The 26,449-nt window shown below is 40.0% G+C and overlaps 1 protein-coding gene across 2 annotated transcripts in view; it reads right to left on the bottom strand.

The window, feature by feature from the left end:
• CWC27 (CWC27 spliceosome associated cyclophilin) overlaps positions 1 to 26,449 on the bottom strand; it is a 146,308-nt gene that overhangs the window by 21,949 nt on the left and 97,910 nt on the right. For both annotated transcript variants that reach the window (XM_044446235.1, XM_044446234.1), the window contains exons 12-13: positions 17,328 to 17,437; positions 15,519 to 15,622 (exon numbers count right to left, since the gene is read on the bottom strand). In XM_044446235.1, the coding sequence (XP_044302170.1) occupies positions 15,519 to 15,622; positions 17,328 to 17,437 (214 nt within the window). The remainder of the gene's footprint in view (positions 1 to 15,518; positions 15,623 to 17,327; positions 17,438 to 26,449) is intronic.

Genomic DNA, 26,449 nt, shown 5'->3' with positions numbered 1-26,449 from the left:
TGCATCTTTTAAAAACTTAGATGACGAGAAGTGGACACAGTATTCCAGGTGAGGTCTGACTAGTGCTGAGCATAGGGAAACTAGTACTTCATGTGTTTGGGAAGTGAAACTTCTGTTAATGCAGTCCAAAATAGCATTCTGCCCTTTTTTGCAGCTGCATCACATGGTTGGTTCATATTTAGCTAGTGATCTACAACAACCCCAAAATCCTTCTCATTTGCAATATTGTTGAGCTAAATCTTCCCTATCTTATAGTGATGCATTTGGTTTCTAGTTCCTAAGTGGAGGAGTTGGCATTTGTCCCTACTGAATTTTATTCTGTTTTTCTCTGCCCAATGTTGAGATTACCCTGTATCTTATCTCTGCCTTCCAGTGTATTTGCCATCCTACCCAGCTTTGTGTCATGTGCAAATTTAATTCTCTTTCCTTGTACTTCCTCATCTAAATCATTAATCAAAATGTTGAAGAGTACTAGTCCCATGACAGAACCCTGCAACACCCCACGTGTCAGCTCTCCCCAGTCTGAGAATGTGCCCTTGACGGGGACTCTTTGAGTCCAATTTTATAGCCAATTGTGGATTTACCTAATGGTTGCACTATCTAGCCTGCTTTTTGCTAGTTTGGTAATCAAAATGTGTTAATCAAGTTTGTCGAAGGTTTTCCTAAAGTCTAGATAGATTATGTCCACGGTATTCCCACAGTCCATTTGGGAGGTTATCCAGTAAAAAAAGAAAAAAAGAAATTAGATTAGATATGTGTTAAATAAAGCAGTAGCAGAAACCAGAAAGTAAGATGCTTGGCTCAATGCATGCAGACAAAGAGGAACATAAGAAAAAACAAAACAAAACACCTTTTCTGACACATGAAACTTCTGGATATATTAACAATAAAACCTACAATGCTGGCAGAAGACAACATTCCATTTCTCTCTTTGGGAGACAAATTAACCAAAGCTTTGAGCAAGGCTTTGGTTGAGAAAGTTATTTATTATGTTCTACTAATTAACTTTAGTGGTAATACAAAGACCAAAGAACAGTGACAAGGAGAAAAAGATATTTCTCTGGAACATTTGAACTTTGATGAAAGGTCTGCAGAGCATCTAAAGTTGGCCAGATATTGCTAGATCAAAATTTTAGCTGTGTTGACTCAAGCTGTTGTGAGATGGAGCCCAAAATCATCAGGAGGGCAAGGGTTTCCCACCCCATTGTCTGTAACATATAGACACATTTATGGGTGGGAGTTTTTTAGTATTCGGAAAACTAATGAGACGTGCCAGATAGGCAACTGGACAACCTGCTCCCTCAGCACCCCAAGTCCTTAAGGCCTGTATAGAGAGCCTTACAGAATGACAGCCTCTTTTCAATTATCTCAACTCAGATTTTTAATTGCTGTGCATCCAGAAGGCAATACATCACAGATTGAGAATGGGTGAGAATGTGGCTTCATACAGGTTCAGTCTTCTTCAAGTGAGTCTGTAACTCATTCACACAGAATGGGCCAATTTATATGATCAAACAGCCCACTGGAACTTGTTTAAGCCACAGTCAACTAAGGTTATGTACTGGCCAGCATTCTTCATATTCAACCCAGGCTGGTGGTTGTTGTACCATACAAGCTTGGCTGTTGTGAGTTCATGGTGGGCTGTTTGATCATGTAGACCAGGTCCCAGAGAGCAATAGGAAAGAGCAATTCCTTATCCCATGCCAAATCAGTGGTGCTGATGTATACCTATGTATACCTGACCAGCACCAGCTTGTATTACATAGCTGTCAGAGCTTTGGCCTGGCCAGGATGAACAGAAATCAGATAACTGTTTAAGAAAGTTAGAGCCTTTATTTGAAGTTAGAGATAACCCATGTGCCAGGACTGTAACAGGAGAAGAGAAATAACCAGGCAATGGGGTGGGTGATGTCTTACTGTAAAGGAACTGAAGGTATAAAAATTATAATCAATTATTGGATAGTCTTCCAGTCTAATTTGTTTCAATTGGAAAACAATTTTAATAAGATGGTAAGAGTGATGGAGAAAGGAAATTTGCAGAATGAAGTTGAGCTGCTACATAGAAATGCTACTACAGCATGTAGGAACAGGGTAGGCAAAGCTCACACAAAACAGAGGCAACATTCATATAGGAAGTAGTCTTGTGGTTATAACTTGAATTAATATAGCTTCATTTTGGAGCACTAGTAAGCATGGTAAGGTGAGTGCTCTTCTGAAAGGATGCAGCACCATGGCAGAGGCCAAGGGTAAGAAGAGAGGATCAAATCCACCAAGTGAGATTGTATGTATTTATTAATTATATTTTTATGTCACCTTTTTCCTGCAAGAATCCTGGTGGTTTACACATTTCCCCTTCTTTTCATTTTATTCTTGTGAGGTAGGTTGGGCTAGGGTTAGGGTTAGGTCAGTCAGTGAGCCAAGTAGGTCCTAGAACGTGGATTTCCCAAGTTCCATCCAACACTCGAACCACTACAACACACTGGCTTTCACTAGCTCTTCATAAGTAAGATACTTGCACGGCTCGTGATTATCAGTCATTTAAAATATTTTAGAATTAATATAAGTAAGTGGTGTGAGGCACAGAAATTATCTTCATATTCAGTGTGGGGTTTTGGATAGAGCATTTTGCTTGAATAAGACCTGGGATCACATCCTACTGCAAACATGAATGTGCTAGGTGGGCTTGGGAAATCATTATTTTCAGTCTTAGTTTCCTCTGCCTTTAAAAACAAAGTGGGAATGGATGATCCACAGATGAAAGATTATGTGTTCTCAACTTTTAAATTTATTGTTATTGCCATTTCATTAAGGTAGTGCGGGGAAAGAAATTGCATTGAAACACTACATGAAGGAACACCTGCTTACTCCTGTACGAGTCTGACACCTTCTCTCATGCCCTCCTTCCATGGGAATTATTTATGTGGGGGGCGGGGAGAGAGAGCGAGAACTTTCTCAGCAGTGGTGTTCTAGCTACAGAATACACTCCCCCAAGTGGTTTGCCTGGCATCAACACTGCTGTTATTTAAGCACCAGGAGAAGCATTTCTATTCACCCAGTTATTGTAATATATTATCCTGATTCCCCCCTTCATGGATCACTGCCTTGTCATGGCGAAGGGGCTTGTGTAGTTCAATTAAGCTATGAGCTATGCCATGCAGGGCTACCCAAGACACACAGGGAATAGCAGAGAGCTCTGACAAAACGTGATCCACTGGAGAAGGAAATGGCAACCTACTCCAGTATCTTTGCCATGAAAACCCCATGGACAATACCAAAAGGCAAAAGGATATGATGCCAGAAGATGAGCCCCTCAGGTCGGAAGGTGTCCAATATACTACTGGGGAAGAGCAGAGGGCTAGTACTAGTAGAGCCAGAAAAAATGAAGCGACTGGGTCAAAGCCAAAAGGACACTCAGTTGCGGATGTAACTGGTAGTGAAAGGAGAGTCCGATGCTGCAAAGATCTATACTCCATAGGAACCTGGAATGTAAGATCCATGAATCAAGGCAAGCTGGATGTGGTCAAACAAGAGATGACAAGACTGAACATCAACATCTTAGGAATCGGTGAACTAAAATGGACAGGAATGGATGAATTTAATTCAGATGACCAAGAATCCCTCAGAAGAAATGGAGTAGCCTTCATAGTCAATAAAAGAGTAGAAAAAGCAGTACAGGGATACAATCTCCAAAATGACAGAATGATCTCATTTCAAATCCAAGGCAAACCATTCAACATCACAGTAGTCCAAGTATATGCCCCAACCACTGATGCTGAAGAGGCTGAAGTTGACCAGTTCTATGACGGCATACAGCACCTTCTAGAATTAACACCAAAAAATGATGTCCTTATCATCATGGGAGATTGGAATGCTAATTGGAAGCCTTTGAATTGTGCTGCTGGAGAAGACTCCTGCGAGTCCCTTGGACTGCAAGGTGATCAAACCAGTCAGTCCTAGAGGAGATCAACCCTGACTGCTCTTTAGAAGGCCAGATAGTGAAGATGAAACTCAAATACTTTGGCCACCTAATGAGAAGGAAGGACTCCCTGAAGAAGAGCCTAATGCTGGGAACAATTGATGGGAAAAGAAGAAGGGGCTAGCAGAGAATGGGGTGGCTAGATGGAGTCATTGAAGCAGTCGGTGTGAGCTTAAGTGGACTTTGGGGGATGGTTGAGAGCAGGAAGGCCTGGAGGAATGTTGTCCATGGGGTCGTGATGGGTCGGACACGACTTCGTAACTAACAACAACAATCTTGATTTCATTGAACAAGCTCTAGACTCTGTTTTATGTATTTTATATGCTGAAATTTGATATGATCAGGAATGGTACAAAAAGTTCACTAAACAAATACATTGTCCTCAAAGAGAAACTCAAAAATTAGCACGAGCAAAGTAGCCAGTCTGTTTTGGCTTATTGCCTTAATTCTTTACAGCAAGATTTGTGTCTGTAGAAGACTAACAAAACACAGAAATACTCAGAAAACAGCTATGGCAGCAAAAGATTTGGAATGTAAGACTTATGAATCCAGGAAGAAGAACTAGCTATGTTTAGTCTACGAGAAAGAGAAGGGGGGAAAGAGAAACTTAATTTTACTAGTAAATAATGGTCAGATGTATATTCATAACGAAATTCAATAAAGTATATAAAACAGTTTAATCATCTACTAATGGTTACATATAGAAATGCAATGAATATAAGTTTGTAGGAATATCACTGGCAGAGGAGCTTTGCCTTTTGCCTTATATACTCTAATAAACACATTTCAAAAATGGTTCAAAATACACCAGTCACTGACAATCCTTTCCTGCCAATCAGTGTATTGCAAAATAGTATTTCTATGGCAAAGTGTATTTGCAGTTATGCATTTTCCATTCTGAAAGACAAAATGTGCTTAAGAAATAATGAATATTTATAGCTTCTTTCAATTGTCCAAACTGCCTTGCACACTTTGGCCCAGTTCACATGTTATAGCATGCAGACATTCTGGATGGGTGACCTGATGCTGCGAACTGCCCAGACAGCTTCAGCTACGGCCAGTATAGAAATCTGATGAACAACAACAACAACAAACTGTGGGGTTGGTGAGAAAACGGGCAGCAGTGAGTGAGCCACTTGGGGATGGAAAAAAACAGGTGGGTTTTTCCCTGCTCCCCATTTCCAGGTTTAGAAGGATGAACTAAATCGATGAATCATTTATTCTCAGCATGAAGACACATGCTCCTTCCAGTTCTCAGCAATGTATGGTTTCTTAACCATGAGTTTGCTATGCTATACAAACCAGTTCTCTGCCAGGAATGATAACTTAATTATACATGCAGGGGCACTCGAGCATAAGCATTAAGAACCATAGTTGTGGCCTTGTGATATTCTGCAGGTGAATACACCAGTCCAATCTGGTACAGCTCAGCCCATGTAAAACTGCTAGATATAGCACTCAAAGAAGCTGAAGAATCATTATGGGATACCTAAAGCCAACCATACCAATAAAATTAATTATTCAGCTGCTATTGCACCCACTGACATAAGGAGAGAGGTAGCAGCTATGTACCTAGATTAAATGTACATCCACTTTTTGATTACTACCCCACATTCACCAAATTATTTTTTTATTTATACCAGCTTTTATATGCCATCCTAAGAATAAGTTTCCTTAGAACACCCATGAAACAGCAAAGAATGCCACAATTAGATTGTGGAGAGAAAGTTCCATCCATCTCCTAAAATATAGAGAGCCGCAGGAAAGCTTAGCCCATTGTCATATAGAGAACTGGGTAACCTGGAAATCACTGAATAGGCTAAGGATGGTGTTGGCAGATGTAAGAGAAGGTAGGGAGTCTGCATTGACACTGCTGTCTGCAAGTGAGGAAAAGAGTAAGCAGTCTCACACTTGTGCCAATGTACTCCGTGCCCGTCAGCAAGTCTAATGGAAATAGCTGCTCCAAAGAACCCTGATACTGGGCAAAATATTTGATATTTCTAGTTGCCTTACCCGAAAAAGGGCATTGAGTTGGAACAAGTATGGGGAAGGGCAACAGAAACTATGAGGAGCGGCTACAAATGGGACTGCTCAGCTTAGAAAAAAGGCAAGTAAGGGGAGACATAATAGAGATGTTTAAAATAATGCAGTGTGGAGAGTTTTTCTCTCTCCTATAAAAATCAATCCAGGATCATCCCAAGAAACTGAGTAATGGAAGGAAGTACTTCACACAGTGTATAGTTAAACTATGGGAATTGGGAGCATAGGAAGTGATGGTGACCACCAATCTGGATGGCTTTAAAAAGGGGTTGGGCAGATTCACGAGGAAGAAGGCTGCCACTTGCTACTAGCCTTGTGTCTGTGTGCTATCTATTTTATCAGAGGGGGAATGTCTGCATACACTAATTGCTGAGCAGCATGGGCAGGAAGAGGTCTTCTATCCATCCTGCTTGATCCTGTGGGGAGCTGGTTTCGATTAGGGTTAGGGTTAGGGTACAGAGTGTGTACAGAGTGCTGGACTAGATGGACCTTGGTCTGATCCATCATGATTTTATCTTTGTATATTGGTGTTTATAAATATGAATTTTCTAGACAGGACATTGTTTTTAATTTTTTAATGACTTTTTACTAATTGCATCTGTGGTGCTTCTGACATGCATAATGAAAGGTCTCGTCAATCCTTACAATTACTCTGTACAGGAAGGTGGCATTATCATCTCCATACCTGGATCACTGCAAGGCATACTGCTACAGTGTACTTCAGGTGCATAAAGTTCATTGTTTTTGCACCAGCTGAACAGAAATGTTAAGTGATGCTTCACCCTACAGTTAGTTCATATTGCCCATAGACTAAAATTCAGCCAATCAAGTAATGAATGCCTATGAGAAAGGGAATGGCCCTGTTGACATGCCATGGCAGTCAACACCCTGGAGCTGAGGCTTTCGTGTTGTGCCAGGCATCCTTGGGAGCCATTTTTTGTATGGCACCCAGGGGCACCTGGCTTGTCCAAAGTTCAAACAGCCCCTGCCACCTGGGTTCACAAAGCCTGACAAGTCATGGTAAAGTGGGCACACATGGGCATCGTATCAAATGGCACACTCTCGGCACCATCATGATGTGACAGCCCCACCAGTAATTTAAGTGACAGTGGAATGTCCTGTTGTGCAAATTAGGCCAATGCAAGATCAGGAGCCAGAGAGAGAGGCCATGGCTAGTCACAAGTATACATGGAAGGGCACATGGTGCTTACATGTGCGTCTGTATATTTGCTTCAAGGAGAAAAATGCCATGCCCTGGCTCACACAACATCCTTTTGCAGTGCATTTTTACTTGGCATTGGGCATGGTTACAGCAACAATGTGTACTATATTTTTCAACAGGGTTTTCCTTGCTTTATACTGGCTTACGTAGGTAAGAAAAATCTTTTCAGTGGTCTCAAATTCTGATGGACACACTGCTTGTGGAAAACTCCTCCACAGAGGATAAAGGTATCATGATGGCTGCATATTAATTGCAGTATTGGGGGAAGCTTGGCTCCAAATATCAATTGCATGAAAGGGATTTTTTGTTTTTAGGTTTCAGACTGGGGCATCTGGTTGGCCAATGTGCAAATGGAAATGTTGGAATAGATGGATCTTTGGTATGACCATGTAGGCCTTTTCCTGTATCTGTATCCTATGATTCTTGTTTGTTATGCTTTAACTCTTCCAAGGAAGTTAGATCAACATGCATGGCGTCTATTTTGTGACTTGCTCTTGTAAGAGAGCCATTAATTTTGTTTATGACTCATGTTTTGATGCCTTTGTGAGAAATTACCTTACTTGTCATTCTATTTCCAAGACTTTGACAGAACTAAAAATACATCAATCTGAATTTTCAATAGTAGTTTAACTTGTAATTATTATAACATTTATGCACTTTGGAAAATTTTATTTTAGCTAGAGTATGTGAATGCTTTAGGAACTGTTCAAAAATCAGGCACATTTCAGTGTGGAATGCAGAGCTTTGAACATACTGATGGTACACACTAGGAGGGACAGTAAGGGAATGCATTTAACTATCTTGATTTATATATCAACTCAGGTTGTGCATGCTTTTGTCACTTCTAGTGTAATCACTTTCAGAGTAGAATATGTTTATACAACAGTTTGCCAAACCTACTTAATCTGGATCCAAAAAGAAAATTAAGCCCCCGTAATCAAAAATACTCAACTACCTAGCAAACTAAACCTATTGTGTGAAATTGCCAAACTGGGGCTGAAACTGCACTGGATAAAAGCTGCCTTTTTGCTTCATCATGAAAAAAGCTGACAAAGGCTATTTAGCTCTGTGTGCAGTGTGCCTGCTTCATACAGGCTTCCTTTGCAAAACCACCCAGCCACCTGATGCACTGGATCTTGGATAAGCGGACAAAACCACTTTGCTTTTGACTTATATATTTGACTTCTATCTTCCATGTGCCATTTGCAGGCTTTTTACTTGATTCCTACACTAGTCGCTTTGGAGTTTTCTTCTTCATCTGGAGTTCAGTACAACTGGACCTTTCCGCTTTAGGTGTCCTTAGAATTTCTAGTCTCATTATATTTATGCACTTCTACTAAATGCAGCACAAAACTGGAACAGGAATCTGAAACCTGCAAAGCACAAAGAAGTAGTTGTACAAGAAGTCAGCTTTTGAAGCTGACACAATCTCAGTATCAACATCCGGGGAAGGGCCCTCTGTCATTTCAAGGGTAGTGTGCTTGAGTCTACTGCAAGAATGAATACTTCACCTATTGAAAGAATTTAGGAAGGAAGAGCACAGTATGCCTTAGTGTACAGTTATGCATTCCACCTTCTCCATGTAATCCCTGTTGATGGACACTGGGGCTTCCCACTAGTAAGAATTGCAGATTACACCACTTTCCCTGAGAGCAATGCTGTACTGTCCTCAGTATGAATGAATGGAAACCAGCAATATGGGCATCTTTAAGGTGGGGGTTAAAAGTGCACTCCTGCTCCTTGTGATCCTAGTTTTACAAATGAAGGAGGGTTTGTCTCCTCCCAGTGGTGTCCACACTTTGTTGCGTGGAATTCAGTTTCAATACCAAGTGGGACCATGTCTGCATGAATTCAGCCAACTTGGCTTGGACAAAATCTAAGGAATTGGCCTACAGGTATTTTAACATGTCATGGTGTCTATCTTCACTACATGTTCGCCGAGTCTGGCATGTCATGAAATAGGTTGCCCAGGAGCCAATGATGTGGAAGTACCTCCACTGAAAGCTCTTTGGGAAACAACTTATCCCCTGTGAAGTGTCAAAAGAAGGGAAGGTGTGGAGTGGGGTGGGAAACTGAAGCTATACACACAAACTTTGAAACAAAACTCTGAAGGTGTCAAAAGCACCTCATTAAAAGTGGTCATGAAAATAGTTGCTGTTAAGTTTATCAGCACTGAACACCTCATCCTCAATCACTGCCAAGAAAAGATGAGTATATATGGGAACTGCTATTTCCATGCCAAAACTAGGTTTGTCATGTAAGAGTGTTGTGTAGGTTTGCACAAGCCTCCATCAACAGCACTGCAAGTGTCCCATCAGCATTTACGACCTGAGTTTTATATGCACTTTACATTCTAAAGCTCTGTTTTATGGGGGTAAGAAAACACTTGGTGCAGGGAGAACTGTTGCTGAGTTTCAGACGACAGAGGTATGTCCCAATAAGAGTTTCTCAACTTCAGAATGAAATTCTATCCTATCAAGCTTGCTTTAAATCTTTTAACAATGCTTCCTCAAATGCCTTGTGAAACAGTAAAGTCTGGTAGTAATTATCAAGCACCATACACACTGTTTACAGTAGAGTTGTAATTTTTTAAAAATGTTTTTGCACAGAGAAGTAAAATACATCTGAAAAGTACCCAAATGTCTGCTGTGTTCTATGCCAACATGGCAATTCAGCCAAAAATGCAGAGGGAGAAAAGATTGCCAAATAAAAGAAAATATAACAAATTGGTAATGGCTTCTATCTTGACAGCAAATGAAAATTATACCTCAATGTGTGGCCACTCATGTGGACGCATAAGAATGTCTTACAGGCAATCATTTAACTTCAGATAACACACCCTGACAGTAGTGCACAGCATACTGGCTGGTTTTCACTTTCCATAAAAGCAGCAACCGTAACCTACAAAATGGTCTAGGAATCATATAATTTATGCATATCACACACACACACACACACACCCATTTAAAATAAATCATCTCAAGCTCGCTGCTGTATTTTGAGGGGTGGGTTGGAAGTCAGCACAAAAAATTCCTTCAAAGTTGCCACAATTAGATCCAGCCACCCAATCTAGTTAAGGGAAAAAAGGAATTTGAATCCAGAAATATTTTTTATTCTCCAAACCAATCCTTCATCCATAAGGTCCTTTGTACTTTTTATAGTCTTTTGGTTCCTGAGATTATAAAGCTGCTTACTCTAGTGTAATAACTATGAAGTTGAAATCTGGTTTCTCCTTTTCTAGTTTACGCATATGAATGCTGCACTTCATATTAGGCCATGAGCTGGTTCAGACAGAGCCCATATGTTAGTTTGGCCCTATGAGAATGAGCCTTTAGACAGGGTCTTCCAACTTTCAAAATCCCTCCTCTGCATGATTGTGCACCATGATTCCTTTCCTCCTTCCAGGATTGCAGCAAACCATAGTCTGCGCAAAATATTATTTCTGCTTGTCCTGCAAACTAGGATTAGAAGCCATGGCTTGATCTTAGTTTTCAGTCCTGGTTTATAGGACTAGAACAAGCTATAGTTTGCTGCTTTGGACAATGGGGAGGAATTATGGTAGGAAGGTGAGCAAAAGGGGGATTGTTTTCAAATATATTCTCAGTAGTATCGCTCATGGGAAGACAGTCATAACAAAGGGAACACATGAGGCCTCCAGCAGAAACATTTTGGAGACTAGTTTAGGTGAGAGATGTCCACAGAGGCTGTGACAGAGTAATCATCAACTTCCTGGCCACAATTAGGAAAATATACATTAGGAATGGCAATTGTTCACTTTCAGATGTTGCCATACTCCAATTCCCACCAGCTAAAGCTGGCATGGCCGATGTTAAGGAGTGATTCAGTTTCTCTGCCCTACTCTCTCTCTGTTTTCCCCACGTGTGTACCTCCTTTCCCTTCTCTGATGCACATGTGTTCCCACTGTATCTCTCATGCACTCTATTTGTCTCTTATGTACAGACTGCCCTCTCACTGACCTCCATGCACCTTCTCTCTGTCCATGTACTTTAACTCTGTTGCATTCATTTTTTCCAATAACATTTATTTTCTCTGTATATCTTGCATGTGCCTGCATGTACTCTCTATTCCACTCATAGGCACTCTTTCTTTTTCTGTGTCCTATACACCTGTATGCTTTCTCTCTGCTCTCTGAACGATGTATGTGATGCTTTTGCTGCCTACATCCCATGCCCACATTCTTCTCTGTATCCCATGTTCAGGTTCTTTGTACTCCCTCTCTGCCCTTTCTTGCAGCCTTTCCCCCTTCTCTGCTGCTGTTTCTTCCTTTTCAGCTGCCTCCCCTGAACACCTCAGGTTTAAAAAGCTTCTACTGATCCCAGTAGTTTGTTTTCTTTTTTTAAAGCCCAATGACTGCAGAGTCCACTCCATCAATTCACATGTGTTACCTGATGAGGAGAATCAGGATCCTCCCATCATTCTCCACATGGCAATTAGGATTTAAAAACCTCCACTGGCACCAAGGGAGAGAGTAAGAGAGGAAAACAGACATAGGATGCACCAGCCTTGCTCAGTTTTGGCTCCAGACTCACCCACCATGTGACCCCTGGATGGGCAAACATGACCTCCTGACAGAAAATGGTTCTCTGTCCCTTTCTAGGTTTATATACTTGCTCTGGCACACATTACTTTACACAATCATAGCCCTGATAAAATTTAACATACAACTTCACAACTACTGCAGGACTTCAAGAAAGTAAGAAAATGATACTTCAGTTTACACCAAAGTTATAACTCAGAACTCTAGCACTGTTGATCCAAAGCGTATCTGCTTGCCCATGCTGAAATTTGACAGAGCAACAATAAAATGTATGGGGAGAAGACAAGTGTTCTTCTTCAGTATGTATAGTTTAATAAGCTCTGTGTACAGGGCTGGCCTTCCTATAAGGTGGAGGTGCAGCGGGACCAGGGAATTGTGCCACTCCCCGTTCCTGCCAGAACCACCCCCCCCAACCCCAACGGGTATGCCAGACAGCTCTGCTGACTGCTTTTCCATCTACTTGGTGGGATGCAGCATGGCTGCCCACATACCATTAATAGCAGAAGTTTAAAGGAGAAAAATAAAAGTTCCATGGTTAAATTACAGCACATCTGTGTGCAAACATTATCTGCTCATATAATGATTATGAAGAAAGGTTTAACAATTTTCTGCTCAATAGTACATTGATTTTATTTAGTTTAAACATCCAACAAGTCCATTCACTTGAAAAAGAGAAAAATCATATTCAAAATAAGACTTCATTGCAGATTAAACTTAAATCCCATCATGCTAGTATTTCAGGCAAACTAAAATTTGGTACAGCAGCAAGAAAATACATGATTTTCCCTTCCATTATTATCAAGACAGCTAGTGTGGATTAGTGGATAGAGTGCTGGAATGAACTTGGGAGATCTGAGTGCTAGTCTTCACTCAGCCATGAATCTCCTGGGTTAACCTGGGGCTAGTCTCTAACTCTCAGGGTAACCTACCTCACAGGGTTGTTGTGAGGATATAATGGAGAGGAGGAGGGCCACTTTCGGTTCCTTGCAAGAGGAAAAAAAGGCAGGATATAAATGAAATGTAATACACAGGAATAGTGATAAGGCAAATGCAGAGCATGAGTAAAGCCTGCTATTTAACTCAGGTTGCTTAAGAGTAAAAAATGGAAAAAAGTGAAGATTCTCACAGTAGCTGCAAATAATTTATCCAATAGCCTCCCTTCCTTACTAACCTCACAGATGTGCTACAATTCAAGAATTCAAGGAAAATAGATACAAACTGCATTCAGTTTGTATCTATTGCAGTTTGCATTCAGTTTTCTTTACTAAGCAGTAATAAATGTAGGCTCCCCTTAGCAAGCAAAGTATTCAGGACAACACCAGGAGGTCATTTGTGTCCTAAGCGTACAAAGAAGCTGAAATTGTTATTCCTAACATGTCAGCTCAAGGCCTTATGCCTCCGGCATCACCTACATGTTTTGTCTTCCAATAAATATTTAATGCTATTTTCTTTTGATTTTTAAATAGTATTGGGGAAAAAAAATCTTGTGAGCACAGACTGTAGCCTATTAAATTACCAAACAGACATGTCAAGTTACAGTACATTATGACATGAAACAAGTTATTAGTTATACATTTATCCTTATAAAAATAGCCTTTATGATGCTAGGTATTATGACTTTCCAAGTAAAGGAACAAGTCCTCTGCTTGGTTCACACGTAATGGCTAAATCAGAGGTGCAGAGCCTCAGCTCCAGGGACCCATCTCCAAGATAGCCATACTCACCTCTCCCTAGTCACTGCTCACTTGGTCTCTTGGCTTTTGTGCAACCTTTCCCCCATTGTAAATGGTGGAATCCCTCTCCTAAAGCTTGTTTCAGTCAGTAAGGGGTTCAAGCTACAATATATTGGGCTGTCAATATTTTGGCCCTATTCCTCTTGTCTTTGTTCTACCCACTACAACAATGCAGTCTTTGAGAGCTTTTCTGAAATGTGAAAAGCTTTTAGAAAAGCTTCTAAGCCCTTGGGATGAAAGAGGTTCTGCATTCCTGAGCTAAACTTGATTTGAATATCTGGACTGTACCTCTTCTTTTTCCAGTACAAGCCAGTTCCCTCTATGGCTTCCTGGTTTGGTCTAGCCATAGCTTTCTGTAACATGTAAATTGGAGAAATTGTGGTCCTTGCCAAGGACAGTCTGTCTCCTACCCAGAAATGAAAACCCACTTCAAACTGTAGGGGAAGAGAACACAGATCAGTGACAGAACACGTGTACTGCATGCAAAAGTTCATTTAAAAAGTCCATTAAAATGGAACAGTTAGCAAGTGACCCATTCCAGAAATTATGCAAGCTATAGTTTGCCCGAACCACGAATGGAGGGAATCTAAGCAAGGTGAAATGGCATGCACAATCCCACCATTGTCCATTTGGATGTGATTTGACCCATGGTGTCAAAAAAGCAGGAATGCTGAACTCATGGAAACTCAGTTGAACCAGAGCACTTAGATACCGACACGCCCAACATGTCATTCTAAATACATGGAGTTGGAAACAAATTAGTTGCACTTAAAATACTGTGATTTCAGAGCAGCAGATCCACACATCAGAGACAGTTACAACAAGGTAGACAAGCTCCATGAGTGTCAATTCAGGGTGGCCAACTTTGCATATTCTTGGAATTATTTTTGCCCCATTGGACCAGCTATAGGCCATATTCCTGCTGTGACAAAAAACAGGCAATGTGCTGCTGACTTGGCAGCAGATGACATGGCCTAATTTGTCTGAACTGTAGCTAAAATGGGGCATTTTAGCTTTCTGCAGTGGCTTGAAGTATAAATCAATCAATCACACATTTCTACATTCCATCCCCCTCATTTCTGCAATTTTCAGTGGCACTGCTCATACCAGGAGGGTGGGAAGGGGCTGTATTATGTGGCCCACTGATGTTGCAGTTCTACTGTGATTGGTGTTTCAGCCATTTCTGACTCTCCAAATGAGGCATTGCTAAGGCGGAACAAACTGAGGCTTTGCATGGCTGGACTCAAGGCCCATACATTCCCCCCAGAGTGTGACAGGGAAGTGCCAGCTCAAAGCTGAAGCAATGGCAATGAAAGAAAAGGCAAGCCCACATTCCCCATCTCTGGCAGGGCTTTGAAGTGACAGATAACCTGGTTATGGCAGCACTTATGCAAGTGGCGTAGTTTAGCCATTTCCTCCATATTTTAGCTCCTTCCACAAATCCCTGAACTGATTTCTCAATTCCTACTTGGACTTTTCCCTGAGAAAGAAACTGTCTACATTCTTCACCGGTGTGCAAGAGCATGCATGTGAACAATCTGTGAAACAAAGTCTCCCAAAAACTAATATAATTTATTTCCAGACTTATTTCTGTTTTTCAAGTTTTGGAGATGTGATTATAAACATAAGATTCATACTTTTATGTAAGAGAAGCCACAGTGTACTATGCTCATGCTCCATAAAGAGAGAAAAATTTCTAATGATCCCATATTATTAACGCTACATAATTTAGCTCTTTCAATAACCTAATCAGGTCCAAAGATGGGTCAAATATGCTGTGTGGGTTCTACTTTCTGGGGAAACTGTTTTAATTTTCTAAAAAACTAAAAAGTGTTTTAGCAGTTGAATCTATTTAGCTGGGACAATACCTTCCAGTGCTCAACATAGATGGTCCTGGATAAAGTCCACTTAAACATCCTGTTTTAGATGCTTAATTTCTTTAATCACACTTCCTTAGACAAATGTAGTCTGAATTCAAAAGTTCCTTACCATCCTTCATCATCCTCCACTTCAGGTTCAGATACTTCTTTCTCAGGAGTTTCTGCTATTGCCTGGTTTAGCTTTGATTTGAATTTGTCTAGTAATGCCAATGTCTGGAATTAAAAAAAAAGATTGTTGAAAACTTGCCCAGTTCAACATGCCTGATTGCACAACTCCTCAAAGGCTTACTTTGCATGACGCACTGGGCTTACTGTGTGTTATTTCACTTACGAAGAAACATGGTATGCATGATGCACCATTTTGAATAGGCAACTCTCAGCATGCAGTTTAAACCCAGTCCTCAGGTGTTATGTGAATATTAAACATAGGACTTCATATTGAAAATGGCACCCAACACACACCAGGGTTAAAGAAGCAAATAGGTTTAATAATAACAACAACAACAACAACCCACAGTGAGCCTGGTGTGTTATGCAAACTTGGTCTAGACGATCTAGCCTGGAACTGCTGTGATTATATGTATCATGTAAATAAATTGAGCAAATACTTTAAAAAACACTTTAAAGTTCTCCTTATTTATGAATGCATAGCAAGATATTAGCTAGAGATATGCAAATTATGAAAAGTGGATTATTTTTCCAAGTTTTGTATGTCACTTTTTTGTTTGACTTTGCCTTCATGTGCCTCAGTTCATGAAGGTCCAAGAACTTTCCTGCAGTCCAACATGCACAAGGAAGGATGACTGCCTTGGTATCTTATCAGCCAGAAATTGCTTCTCAATCCTATGGAAAGTAATAGTGCGGCCTATGTTCTTGCAAAGGTCTGAGTTCAGATCTCTATATGTTTTTATACTGCAGCCACTCTGGATCTGAGGGAGGTCACAAGTACTTTTCATGAAATATAAGTAGCATTAATAGTTTGCTTGTGTGTCTCTGTGCACACATGTATATGTGCAAAACCTTAATTCATTACAGTAGTTTTCAAAGGTTCTTCATTCAAAGAACTCTTCCCCATTAAGTTGTCTGCCAAAGAATGCTGAATGTCGCAGACGTTTCTGGAACACATGCTAGGGTGGGCAGTGAATTGTTGTTGCATTCAGTCATTGCGAGTTACAGCCCTCACTGATGCTCTGCGCCAGCTGCAAGTATGTTCTAAAACACACTCTTCCCCATTAATGCATAATGTAGTGAAAGATAGATAGGAATGGGCAAATAATTTTGCAGGGACTTCTGACTAGGATTACTGATCTTCTCATTGAGGAATCCTTGCTTTCTTGCTCAGTTCCCAGCAGACTGTAACAGCAGCTATATAAGAAGGCACTGGAATGCGAGCAGGTCAAAATGATGCCTGCCAGTGGAAGAACCATGAAACCTGTTTTTCTTCTTTCTATTCTCTGTGGTGTCCACATATGGGAAATCAGCAAGTTGAGTTAAGCAGAGGAAAGCCAGGTGACAAAAGGCAGCAACAGAGCCTCCATAAAACGTACTGCTAGGCCTTACCATCTAACACATAATCTATGACAAACATACAAATTGTGACCAAACAGTAACCAAAATAATTTAGGGACAAAGAGTATATTGCACAATATCAGATTGTTTTCAGGTTGTCCTATCTACACAAAAAACCTTTTAGGAATGATAGTACAGTATATAACTTTTTCCAATTTAAAAAAAAGAATAAAGTACCAAGTCTCCCCCCGTCACAAAAAAAACCCTAGTTTGAAGGTAACTGGTGTACAAAACCCAAGCATTTAGCAAAGTTTTCAGCATGTGCAATTAAACATTAATAAAATTAAAAGTTAAATTTTCTGGGAAGTATGGCTTTAAAAAAATCCAGTTTCTTGAAATTCAACTATACCTGATCTTCACGAGAAGACCCTTTCTTTGGCTGTTGTTTCCTCAGTTGTTCGTATTTCTTTTTTTCTTCAAGATATTCTGCAATGATGCTATTTGGGGCAGCTTCCTCCTCTGCATTTAGGAAGCAAAAAAAAAACAAAAACCAACTTTATAAAGCATATATTTATTAGTGCTGCCAATTTCACATTTGATACATGCATACATTATAAAATAAAGTTTACTAAGATCACTAATAGTACAATCCATTACTAGTTCACTCTGAAGTAAGGCTTATTTAGCTCATACTCCTAGGTAAACAAATACAGGACTGCAGTGTTAGTTAGACAAATCGAAATCCAAAAGATTGCCAAAAGATTGGTAAAGTATATCAGCTTTTCATATTAAACTAAAATAGGTATTATTTTAAGAAGGAGTGGGAATAGATTTGAGACCAGCCATTTATAATTGGACAGAATCATAGAATAGTAGAGTGTCAGAAGGCCATTGGGTCCAACCTCCAGCTCAGTGCATGACATAGAAACATAGAAACAGAGCGAGTCAGAAGGGGCCTCCCGGGCCATCTAGTCTGACCCCTGGCTCTAGCCGGCTTCGCTCATGACATGCCCACCATGTGCATGTCCAGCCTATCGTTGAACACCCTCACCGATGGGGCCTCAACGACCTCTCGTGGAAGCCCATTCCACACCCTCGGGGTCCTAACTGTTAGGAAGTGCTTCCTGGCATCCAAATGAAACCTGGGTTCCCTGAGCTTTGCTCCATTGGAGCGCGTCCTGCCTTCCTCTGCAGGGGAGAACAGGTCTCTACCCATCTCCATGTGACATCCCCTCACATACCTGTATGTCTCCAACATATCCCTTCTGAGTCTCCTCTTCTCCAGGCTGAAGAGACCCAGTTCCCTCAGTCTCATGACACCAAGTTAAACCATCCCTCTCAGATGGCTTTCCAGTTGCATCTTGATTGTCTCTAGCGTAGGAGAGCCCACAACCTCCCTATAGATAACTGGTTCCATTGTCATACTCCTCTTAACAGTCAGGAAGTTTTTTCCTGCTATCTAGCTGCAATCTGGCTTCCTGTAACTTGAGCCCATTATTCTGCCTTGATCTCAGAGATAACTGAGAAGAAATCCTGTTCTTCCTCGTGACAGCTTTTGAGGTACTTAGAGAGTGGTATCATATCTCTTCTTGAGGCTGAACATGCCCAGTTCTCTCAATCTCTCCTCATAGGACAGTGTTTCCAAACCTTGGATCATCCTTGCTGCCCTCTTCTGAACGCTTTCCAGCTTGTCTGCATCTTTCTTAAAATGTGGTGCCCAGAACTGGATACAGAACTCCAGATGAGGCCTAACCAGAGCTGAGGAAAGGGGACCTAGCATTTCATGGGATTTGGAAATGATACTTCTATTAATGCAGTCCCAAATAGAATATGTCCCTTTAGCAACCACATCATATTGTTGACTCATATTCAGCTTGTGATCTACAACAATTCCAAGACACTTTTCACTTGCAGTATTGTTGAGCCAAGTATTCCGCATCTTTTAAAAATGCTTTTTGTTTCTTCTTCCTAGGTGCCAAACTTGGCATTTGTCCCTACTGAATTTCATTTTGTTGTTTTCAGCCCAGTGCTCCAAACTATCAGGATCACCCTGACTCTTCTTTTTCTCTTCTAGGGTATTAGCTATCCCACCCAGTTTTGTCATCTGCCTTCCTGACTTTATTGCAGCTTGTGTTTGGCTGTTTTCTCTGGTGAATGTTTTGGTTGTTCTAGCCATTTTCATTAAACTGTATTTATTTATTTGTTTGTTTTAAAAGGAAACTGTTTTGAACACTTTGGGAATGCAGCCTAGACATTTCCATACAAACATCTGTGAACAGCATGATGTATATCAAGCAAAATGTTTCTTCCTACCTTCTCTCAGAATAACTGCAAACATCAAGATATACCAGTCAGGAATTAGGAATTGTAAAAAGAAAAAGAAGGCTAGTCACTAAGTTTCTCATACTACAAGCTACTCAGTTTATAATGGAAACTGATGAAATATTTATAGACCCTCAATACAGTGTTGAACCATGAGAATCTTATGGTTTATCAATATATTTTATGCCTGTAAAACTCATACAATACTGCTCATATGAGTGGTATGTAACCAGCATCACAGCAGAATAGTTAACTTGGTATATTGCTGTGTTCAAAACACTGGTGAAGCTCCCTAGTCAAAGGGAGTGAGTTGAGATATTATGCATTTCTCCTGCTCCACTGTTACACTGCTCACAAAATGAGATGACACTACATGCCAAGTAAGTGGCTGAAGAGAGCACAAGGGCCTTCTGCCAAAATCAGTTTGATCTTATCACAGAAATGCAGCTTATCAATGGAAAGGACAGGACAGGACAGGAAGCAATTCCCAGAATTCTGCAAACGTCTGTGTCTATAAATGCAACCTAAAGTCAGGCTAAAACACGTTTCCTTTGAGAAACCTAGAACCCAATAGTGAAGCTGAGTTTCTGTTCAACCCAGCTGATTTTTCCTGGTTTGGAACATTCAAACATGATTTATTCAACAAGTTTTTTATGCTATTCACAGTTCATGAGTTTTCTGGATAGTTTACAACATAAAAACACAGTTAAAATGCAATACATTTTAAAAGAACAGCACAGGCAGCAGAAGCCGTATACAGGGGCCCTTCCTACATAATCCATCATCTCCTCATAGTGCCTGATAAATATGAGATGTTAACTAAGTACAATAATAACAGAAATAATAAATCCATTAAAATAAACATTATAAAATTATAATAAAGTAAAATAATAATTAATACAAGCAAAATAATAGTATTATTAGTGTTACTAATAGTAATAATAGTAACAATTATAGCCACAGCCTATCTACAATCATAGAACTGTAGCTATAAGTGTAACCTAAACTGGAACTGGGTCCATAAAAATATTTGATTAAAATGGATAAATCAATAGTACATTATTAACAGTTAAAATATATGGAAAAGAAAAAGGTCTTAGCCTGATGCCAAAAAATATACAATGCAAAGTGCGCCTCTCTGAAGAGGGGATTCCAGAGTCAGGGCGTCACAGTGGAATTGAATGCATAGGGTAGGAGGGATGGGGCTGCACATGGCAGTCCATAACTTCCCTTTGTTGAGTGTGGGGGTCTATTTGCATGGATGTGACTAAATACTTCTATATCTCTGGGAACCTTGCTTTATCTGGATTCTTGATCCCACAAAACCTTCTGTAGACTCTCCTGTTCTACTTCTATGGGTGAACTAAGAGGGTTTAGCCAGCATGTGTGAAAACACTGGTATCAGGGCTGAGGTGCATGGTCCTATCCCTTGTACTTGTGTTAAGTCTATCTACTCTGTTCAAAATAGTGCTGATATGAATGTATGCAATTGTTTATGTGTGCTAACTTGCATAACCTATCTGAAAGCTATACATTAGGCATTGTCATAAATGCAATTTCAAATTTTTAGAAGTGTACATTTCTCAAAGACATACTGCTGTCTGCCAACCCTAGCTTAGATCCTCAGTCCTCAGATTTGAACCTCACTTCATTTTGGCCAACAAAGTGTGGTCATCCTTGCTATAACCACTTTCTTCTGCCCTGCCTTTTCAGAATCCAACTTGGTTACTCAACTTACTGGAGAATAAGTCAGTTTGATTAGTTATGCTGCCTGATATTAATAAAATAAATTTAATATTTGAATTATTCCTATAATCCTTGGAAAGTTCCAGGCTTATAAAAAGTACATAGGAAGTATGCAAAGGCAATTGTTTGGACAGCTAAAACAATATCTGAAGGAGGATGGAACGTATGAAAGGACTTTTATCAAGTTTCCTGATCACTCAACATAGAAACATAGGAAAGAAATTCAGATGTAATAAAGTAATATAGCACATTCACCAAAAGTGATAAGTAACTGAGAAGAATTAATCTTTAAATCATATGGTTCAGTACATAAGGACCGGCATAAGATCAAGAGATTACAAGAACTACTGGTGAGAAGATAACAAATAAATGTTTCTTTTATCTGCAAGACTGGATTCAGGTTTCCAGCTCTCTGCAATACTTAGTCTTAAACCACTTCACTCTTTTATTTAAGCCCCAAGACTAGCCTTATAGGTTGTTGAATGATGTTGCCTTCAGGCATTGCCTTCCCAATTGTTAAACTGGCTGCTGCTCTTAAGTTTAATTGGAACTACTGATGAGTTTCTTGTTTTGTCCTGTCTTTTTGGCTGAGGAAACCACAAATCACTGCAACAAGGAAAAACACTTTAAAATTTCTAAAACTGTAAACAGATTTCATCTTGCTAATAAGTGGGGTGGAGAGAAGCAGTGAAAAGGTTTACAGTAGGAAACCAATACATCATTTAAGTAACTATGGGGAGTCATCCATTATTCATTTTGGGGGGAATATGAATGATAAAAAAGAGGTCAGAGATAAAGCTTTGAAGCTTTGAGTCAACACTGATGTTAGATTTTTGAGGTTCCTGGAGATGCCAGTTCCCTGGTTCCTGGAGATGCCACTTTTTGGCTGTGGTAAAAATAGTATGTGACTTGCCCAGGAATAATATTTCAACTTCAACAATTATGGAATGGTTTTGTCAAGATTTTGAAGATGGAGGAACTGACTAATAAAGTGAGTTGACATAATAGAATAACCTGCCTTAGAAGATTAAGGAGATACATGGGCATTTTATATTGAAATTTGCAGTCCCAGTTCAGGTTGAGTGGATCTGTATTTACATAAGTCAGGATTTGGATATCCTGGTATTTAAGAAGTCCTTTAAATTATTTTCCCAATTCAGATGTCATTGGAAACTGTGGTATAAGAAACCAAGAACGCTTCACTGAAGACAGATGTCCAAAATGAAGGGGCAGGCAAAGTGTGGATGTGCTAGCACACTTCTTCCTATTGTAATAAACTATAGCTCACTGGAAACATTTTATACACATGCAACATTGGGAAGATATTTGTTACTTGCTTTTGTGGCCTGCATCTTTGAAAATGTGTAGAGAAAAGAATGCTATAATACTGCTCAATTTTACTGCTTTATTTACCTTTTCAAATAAATCATTTGGGGAAGAAAGACTGAATTGCATTGTGGAATTTTTAAATATTTACATAATTGAAAAGGATAATTCATGTATATTTTTGTGTAATTATAAGGTGTAGAACAGTAACAGAAGATCAAATAAAGGATAGTTATAAGGGGAAAGCAATGCACTACAGTTTGGGTAAATCTGTACTGAACTCTGATACCAATTAAAAAAATGGATGGTTCAAGACCTAAAGGAAGAAGCCTTTCCCACCAAATGAAAAAAGGATAGGATGCACATTCATGTACACACTTACATTCCATATTTATTAGGAGTGAACTGACATCCAGAATAATCTGAAATATCATTTTCCTTGGGATGGCAAGAATACATTAAAGTCTACAAAGGACACTAAAAATTAGGACACTGCGCCCTACGAAAATGATAGAATATCCCATATAGTAAAACCTGGCAGATATTTCATATATAATGTGAAAAAGAAGTTTTAGAAAAAAGGAAGAAGCACTTTCTATTTGTATTGGGAGAAATAGCCCGCATTCCTTTTCTTAGAAGGATATGGCATTTGATGCTCAAATGATTTGTCAAAATTGACATGTAATTAAGCAGTCCTGTTTCTGTGTTGGGTATATCTCCAAATCTATATATTTAATTTTTAAAATCAAGAATCATTTAATCTCTACTTGTCCAAACTGTGCAAAAAATCAAGCCCATCAACCTTAGCAACAATGAAGAAAGGACACCAAAGGGACTGGGACAAGCTGCATTTTTTGCCTAATTTCTATAAAATTGCTGTAACATGTTGAGAAACCCTCTTCATTTGGCTGAATTCTAAAATAACTTCTATATGATACCTTTCAAGCAGGTGCAAACATTTTTAATGAACATTTGTCTGTATTCACCTTCTATACAGCAGTCAAGTATCTTATGTTACAGGGAACAGTTCTCATTTGTAATGGCTGACAGAGGATAATTTTTTTGAATAGAAACATTGGAAGGATATATTTTTCATAAATAAGGAAGAGCATCCATTGAAGATGAGCAGGTTTTGCACGTTTTGCTACAGCAATGTATTCTGCTCCTTCCGGACAGACAACAAATATTCTGCATTTATCTGGAGCTGCAAATAGGGTCATTGTGCACTTTGGGAGAAATAATAATAATAATAATAATAATAATAATAATACAGAAACATTCACTTTTTTAGGAAATCCCAAAGTCTCCAAGAAGTAAGAGGCAGAATGAACAATCTGTTATAATTTTAAGAGAGTGTGATTTACCATAATGGTTAATTTTAATCCTGCATACTACTAGTGTATGTTTTGTAACATAAGCAGACAAACTTGCATGCCCTTTGTTGCTAAAACAATTGAAACCATCTAAGGGGGCAAAGGTGTACAGTGGGCAGCATCTGCTATTCACACTGGCTCCTGTGAAAGCCTATAACAACGGTCAACATGGTATAAGTGTTGGAATATCAGACTAGAAACCAGGACTCCTGGGTTCCAATCCTCATTCAGCCAGGAAACCCACTGTGTGACTACAGTTCAGTCATCATCTATCAGCTTAACCTAATTATCAAAGTTGTTGTTTGGATAAAAGGCCAGAAAGGATCATGTGAAGCTGACATGCTGCCATATTAAAAGACAAGTCAAATTAAAATAACTTTAAATCAGAAAAGAGAGAGGAGAGGAAGAAATGCATAGCAATAACTGAATCAAAAGCAGGAACAAAGCTTTGTCTAAAACCTTGGGGTGGCCTTTTTTATTTTCCCTATATTTTTAATGCTGTTTTAATTATTGGTTTTATTGTATCTTTATATCCTATGTTGTTGTTAGTCGCAAAGTCATGTCCGACCCATCGCGACCCCATGGACAACATTCCTCCAGGCCTTCCTGTCCTCCACCATCTCCAGGAGTCCACCCAAGCTCACACCAACTGCTTCAGTGACTCCATCTAGCCACCTCATCCTCTGCCGTCCCCTTCTTCTTTGCCATCTATTGTTCCCAGCATCAGACTCTTCTCCAGGGACTCCTTCCTTCTCATTAGGTGGCCAAAGTATTTGAGTTTCATTTTCAGGATCTGGCCTTCTAAAGAGCAGTCAAGGTTGATCTCCTCTAGAACTGACCGGTCTGATCGCTTTGCTGTCCAAGGGACTCACAGGAGTCTCCTCCAGCACCACAATTCAAAGGCCTCAATTCTTCGGCATTCAGCCTTCCTTATGGTCCAACTTTCACAGTCATACATTGCAACTGGGAAAACCATGGCCTTGACTTTTGTTGGAAGGATGATGTCTCTGCTTTTATGTATGCTGTCTAGATTTGCCATAGCTTTCCTCCCCAGGAGCAAGCGTCTTTTAATTTCTTGGCTGCAGGCCCCATCTGCGGTGATCTTGGAGCCCAGGAAAATAAAATCTTTCACTACCTCCATTTCTTCCCCATCTATTTGCCAGGAAGTGAGAGGACCGGATGCCATGATCTTTGTTTTCTTAATGTTGAGTTTCAAGCCAACTTTTGCACTCTCCTTCTTCACCCGCATCAAGAGACTCTTTAGTTCCTCTTCACTTCTGCCATGAGTGGTATCATCTGCATATCTGAGGTTGTTATTTCTCCCGGCAATCTTAATTCCAACTGGTGATTCATCTAGGCCCACCTTTCTCATGATGTGCTCTGCATAGAAGTTAAATTGGCAGGGCGACAGTATACGGTCTTGCTGAACTTCTTTCTCAATTCTGAATCAATCAGTGGTTCCGTGCCCAGTTCTGACTGTTGCTTCTTGACTCACATATACGTTTCTCAAGAGACAAATAAGATGGCCAAGTACTCCCATCTCTTTAAGAACATGCCACAATTTGTTGTGATCCACACAATCAAAGGCTTTAGCATAGTCAATGAAGCAGAAGTAGATGTTTTTCTGGAACTCCCTAGCTTTCGCCATGATCCCGCGTATGTTGGCAATTTGATCTCTAGTTCCTCTCCCTCTTTGAAATCCTGCCTGTACTTCTGGTAGTTCTCGGTCCACATACTGCTGGAGCCTAGCTTGTAGGATTTTGAGCATAACTTTGCTAGCATGTGAAATGAGTGCAATGGTGCGGTAGTTTGAACATTCTTTGGCATTGCCCTTCTTTGGGATGGGAATGTAAACTGACCTTTTCCAATCCTGTGGCCACTGTTGAGTTTTCCAAATTTGCTGGCATATTGAGTGTAGCACTTTTACTGCATCGTCTTTTAAGATTTTGAATAGCTCAGCTGGAATACTGTCACCTCCACTAGCTTTGTTGTTGCTCAGACTTCCTAAGGCCCATTTGACTTCACATTCCAGGATGTCTGGCTCGAGGTCAGTGACCACCCCATCGTGGTTATCAGGGATGTTAAGCTCTTTCTTGTACAGTTCCTCTGTGTAATCTTGCCATCTCTTCTTAATCTCTTCTGCCTCTGTTAGGTCCCTGCCATTTGGGTCCTTTATCATGCCCATCTTTGCATGAAATGTTCCCTTCATATCTCCAATTTTCTTGAAGAGATCTCTGCTCCTCCCTATTCTATTGTTTTCTTCTATTTCTTTGCACTGTTCATTTAAGAAGGCATTCTTATCTCTTCTAGCTATTCTCTGGAATTCTGCATTCAATTGGGTGTATCATTCCTTTTATCCCTTGCCTTTCATTTCCCTTCTTTCCTCAGCTATTTGTAAAGCTTCCTCAGATAGCCATTTTGCTTTCTTGCATTTCTTTTTCTTTAGGATGGTTTTAGTTGCTACCTCTTATACAATGTTGTGAACTTCCATCCATAGTTCTTCAGGCCCTCTGTCTATCAGATCTAATTCCTTAAATCTATTTGTCACCTCTACTGTATATTCATCAGGGATATGATTTAGGTCATACCTGAGTGGCCTAGTGCTTTTCCCTACTTTCTTCAATTTAAGCCTAAATTTTGCAACCAGAAGCTCATGATCTGGGCCACAATCAGCCCCTGGTCTAGTTTTTACTGACTGTATAGAGCTTCTCCATCTTTGGCTGCAGAGCACATAGTCAATCTGATTTCTGTGTTGACTGTCTGG

This window comes from Varanus komodoensis, unplaced genomic scaffold, assembly GCF_004798865.1.
Source record: "Varanus komodoensis strain SLA01 unplaced genomic scaffold, ASM479886v1 scaffold5, whole genome shotgun sequence".
Lineage (NCBI taxonomy): Eukaryota > Metazoa > Chordata > Lepidosauria > Squamata > Varanidae > Varanus > Varanus komodoensis.
Note: the sequence above shows the minus strand (reverse complement) of the source record. Positions and strands in the feature narration are given on the sequence as shown.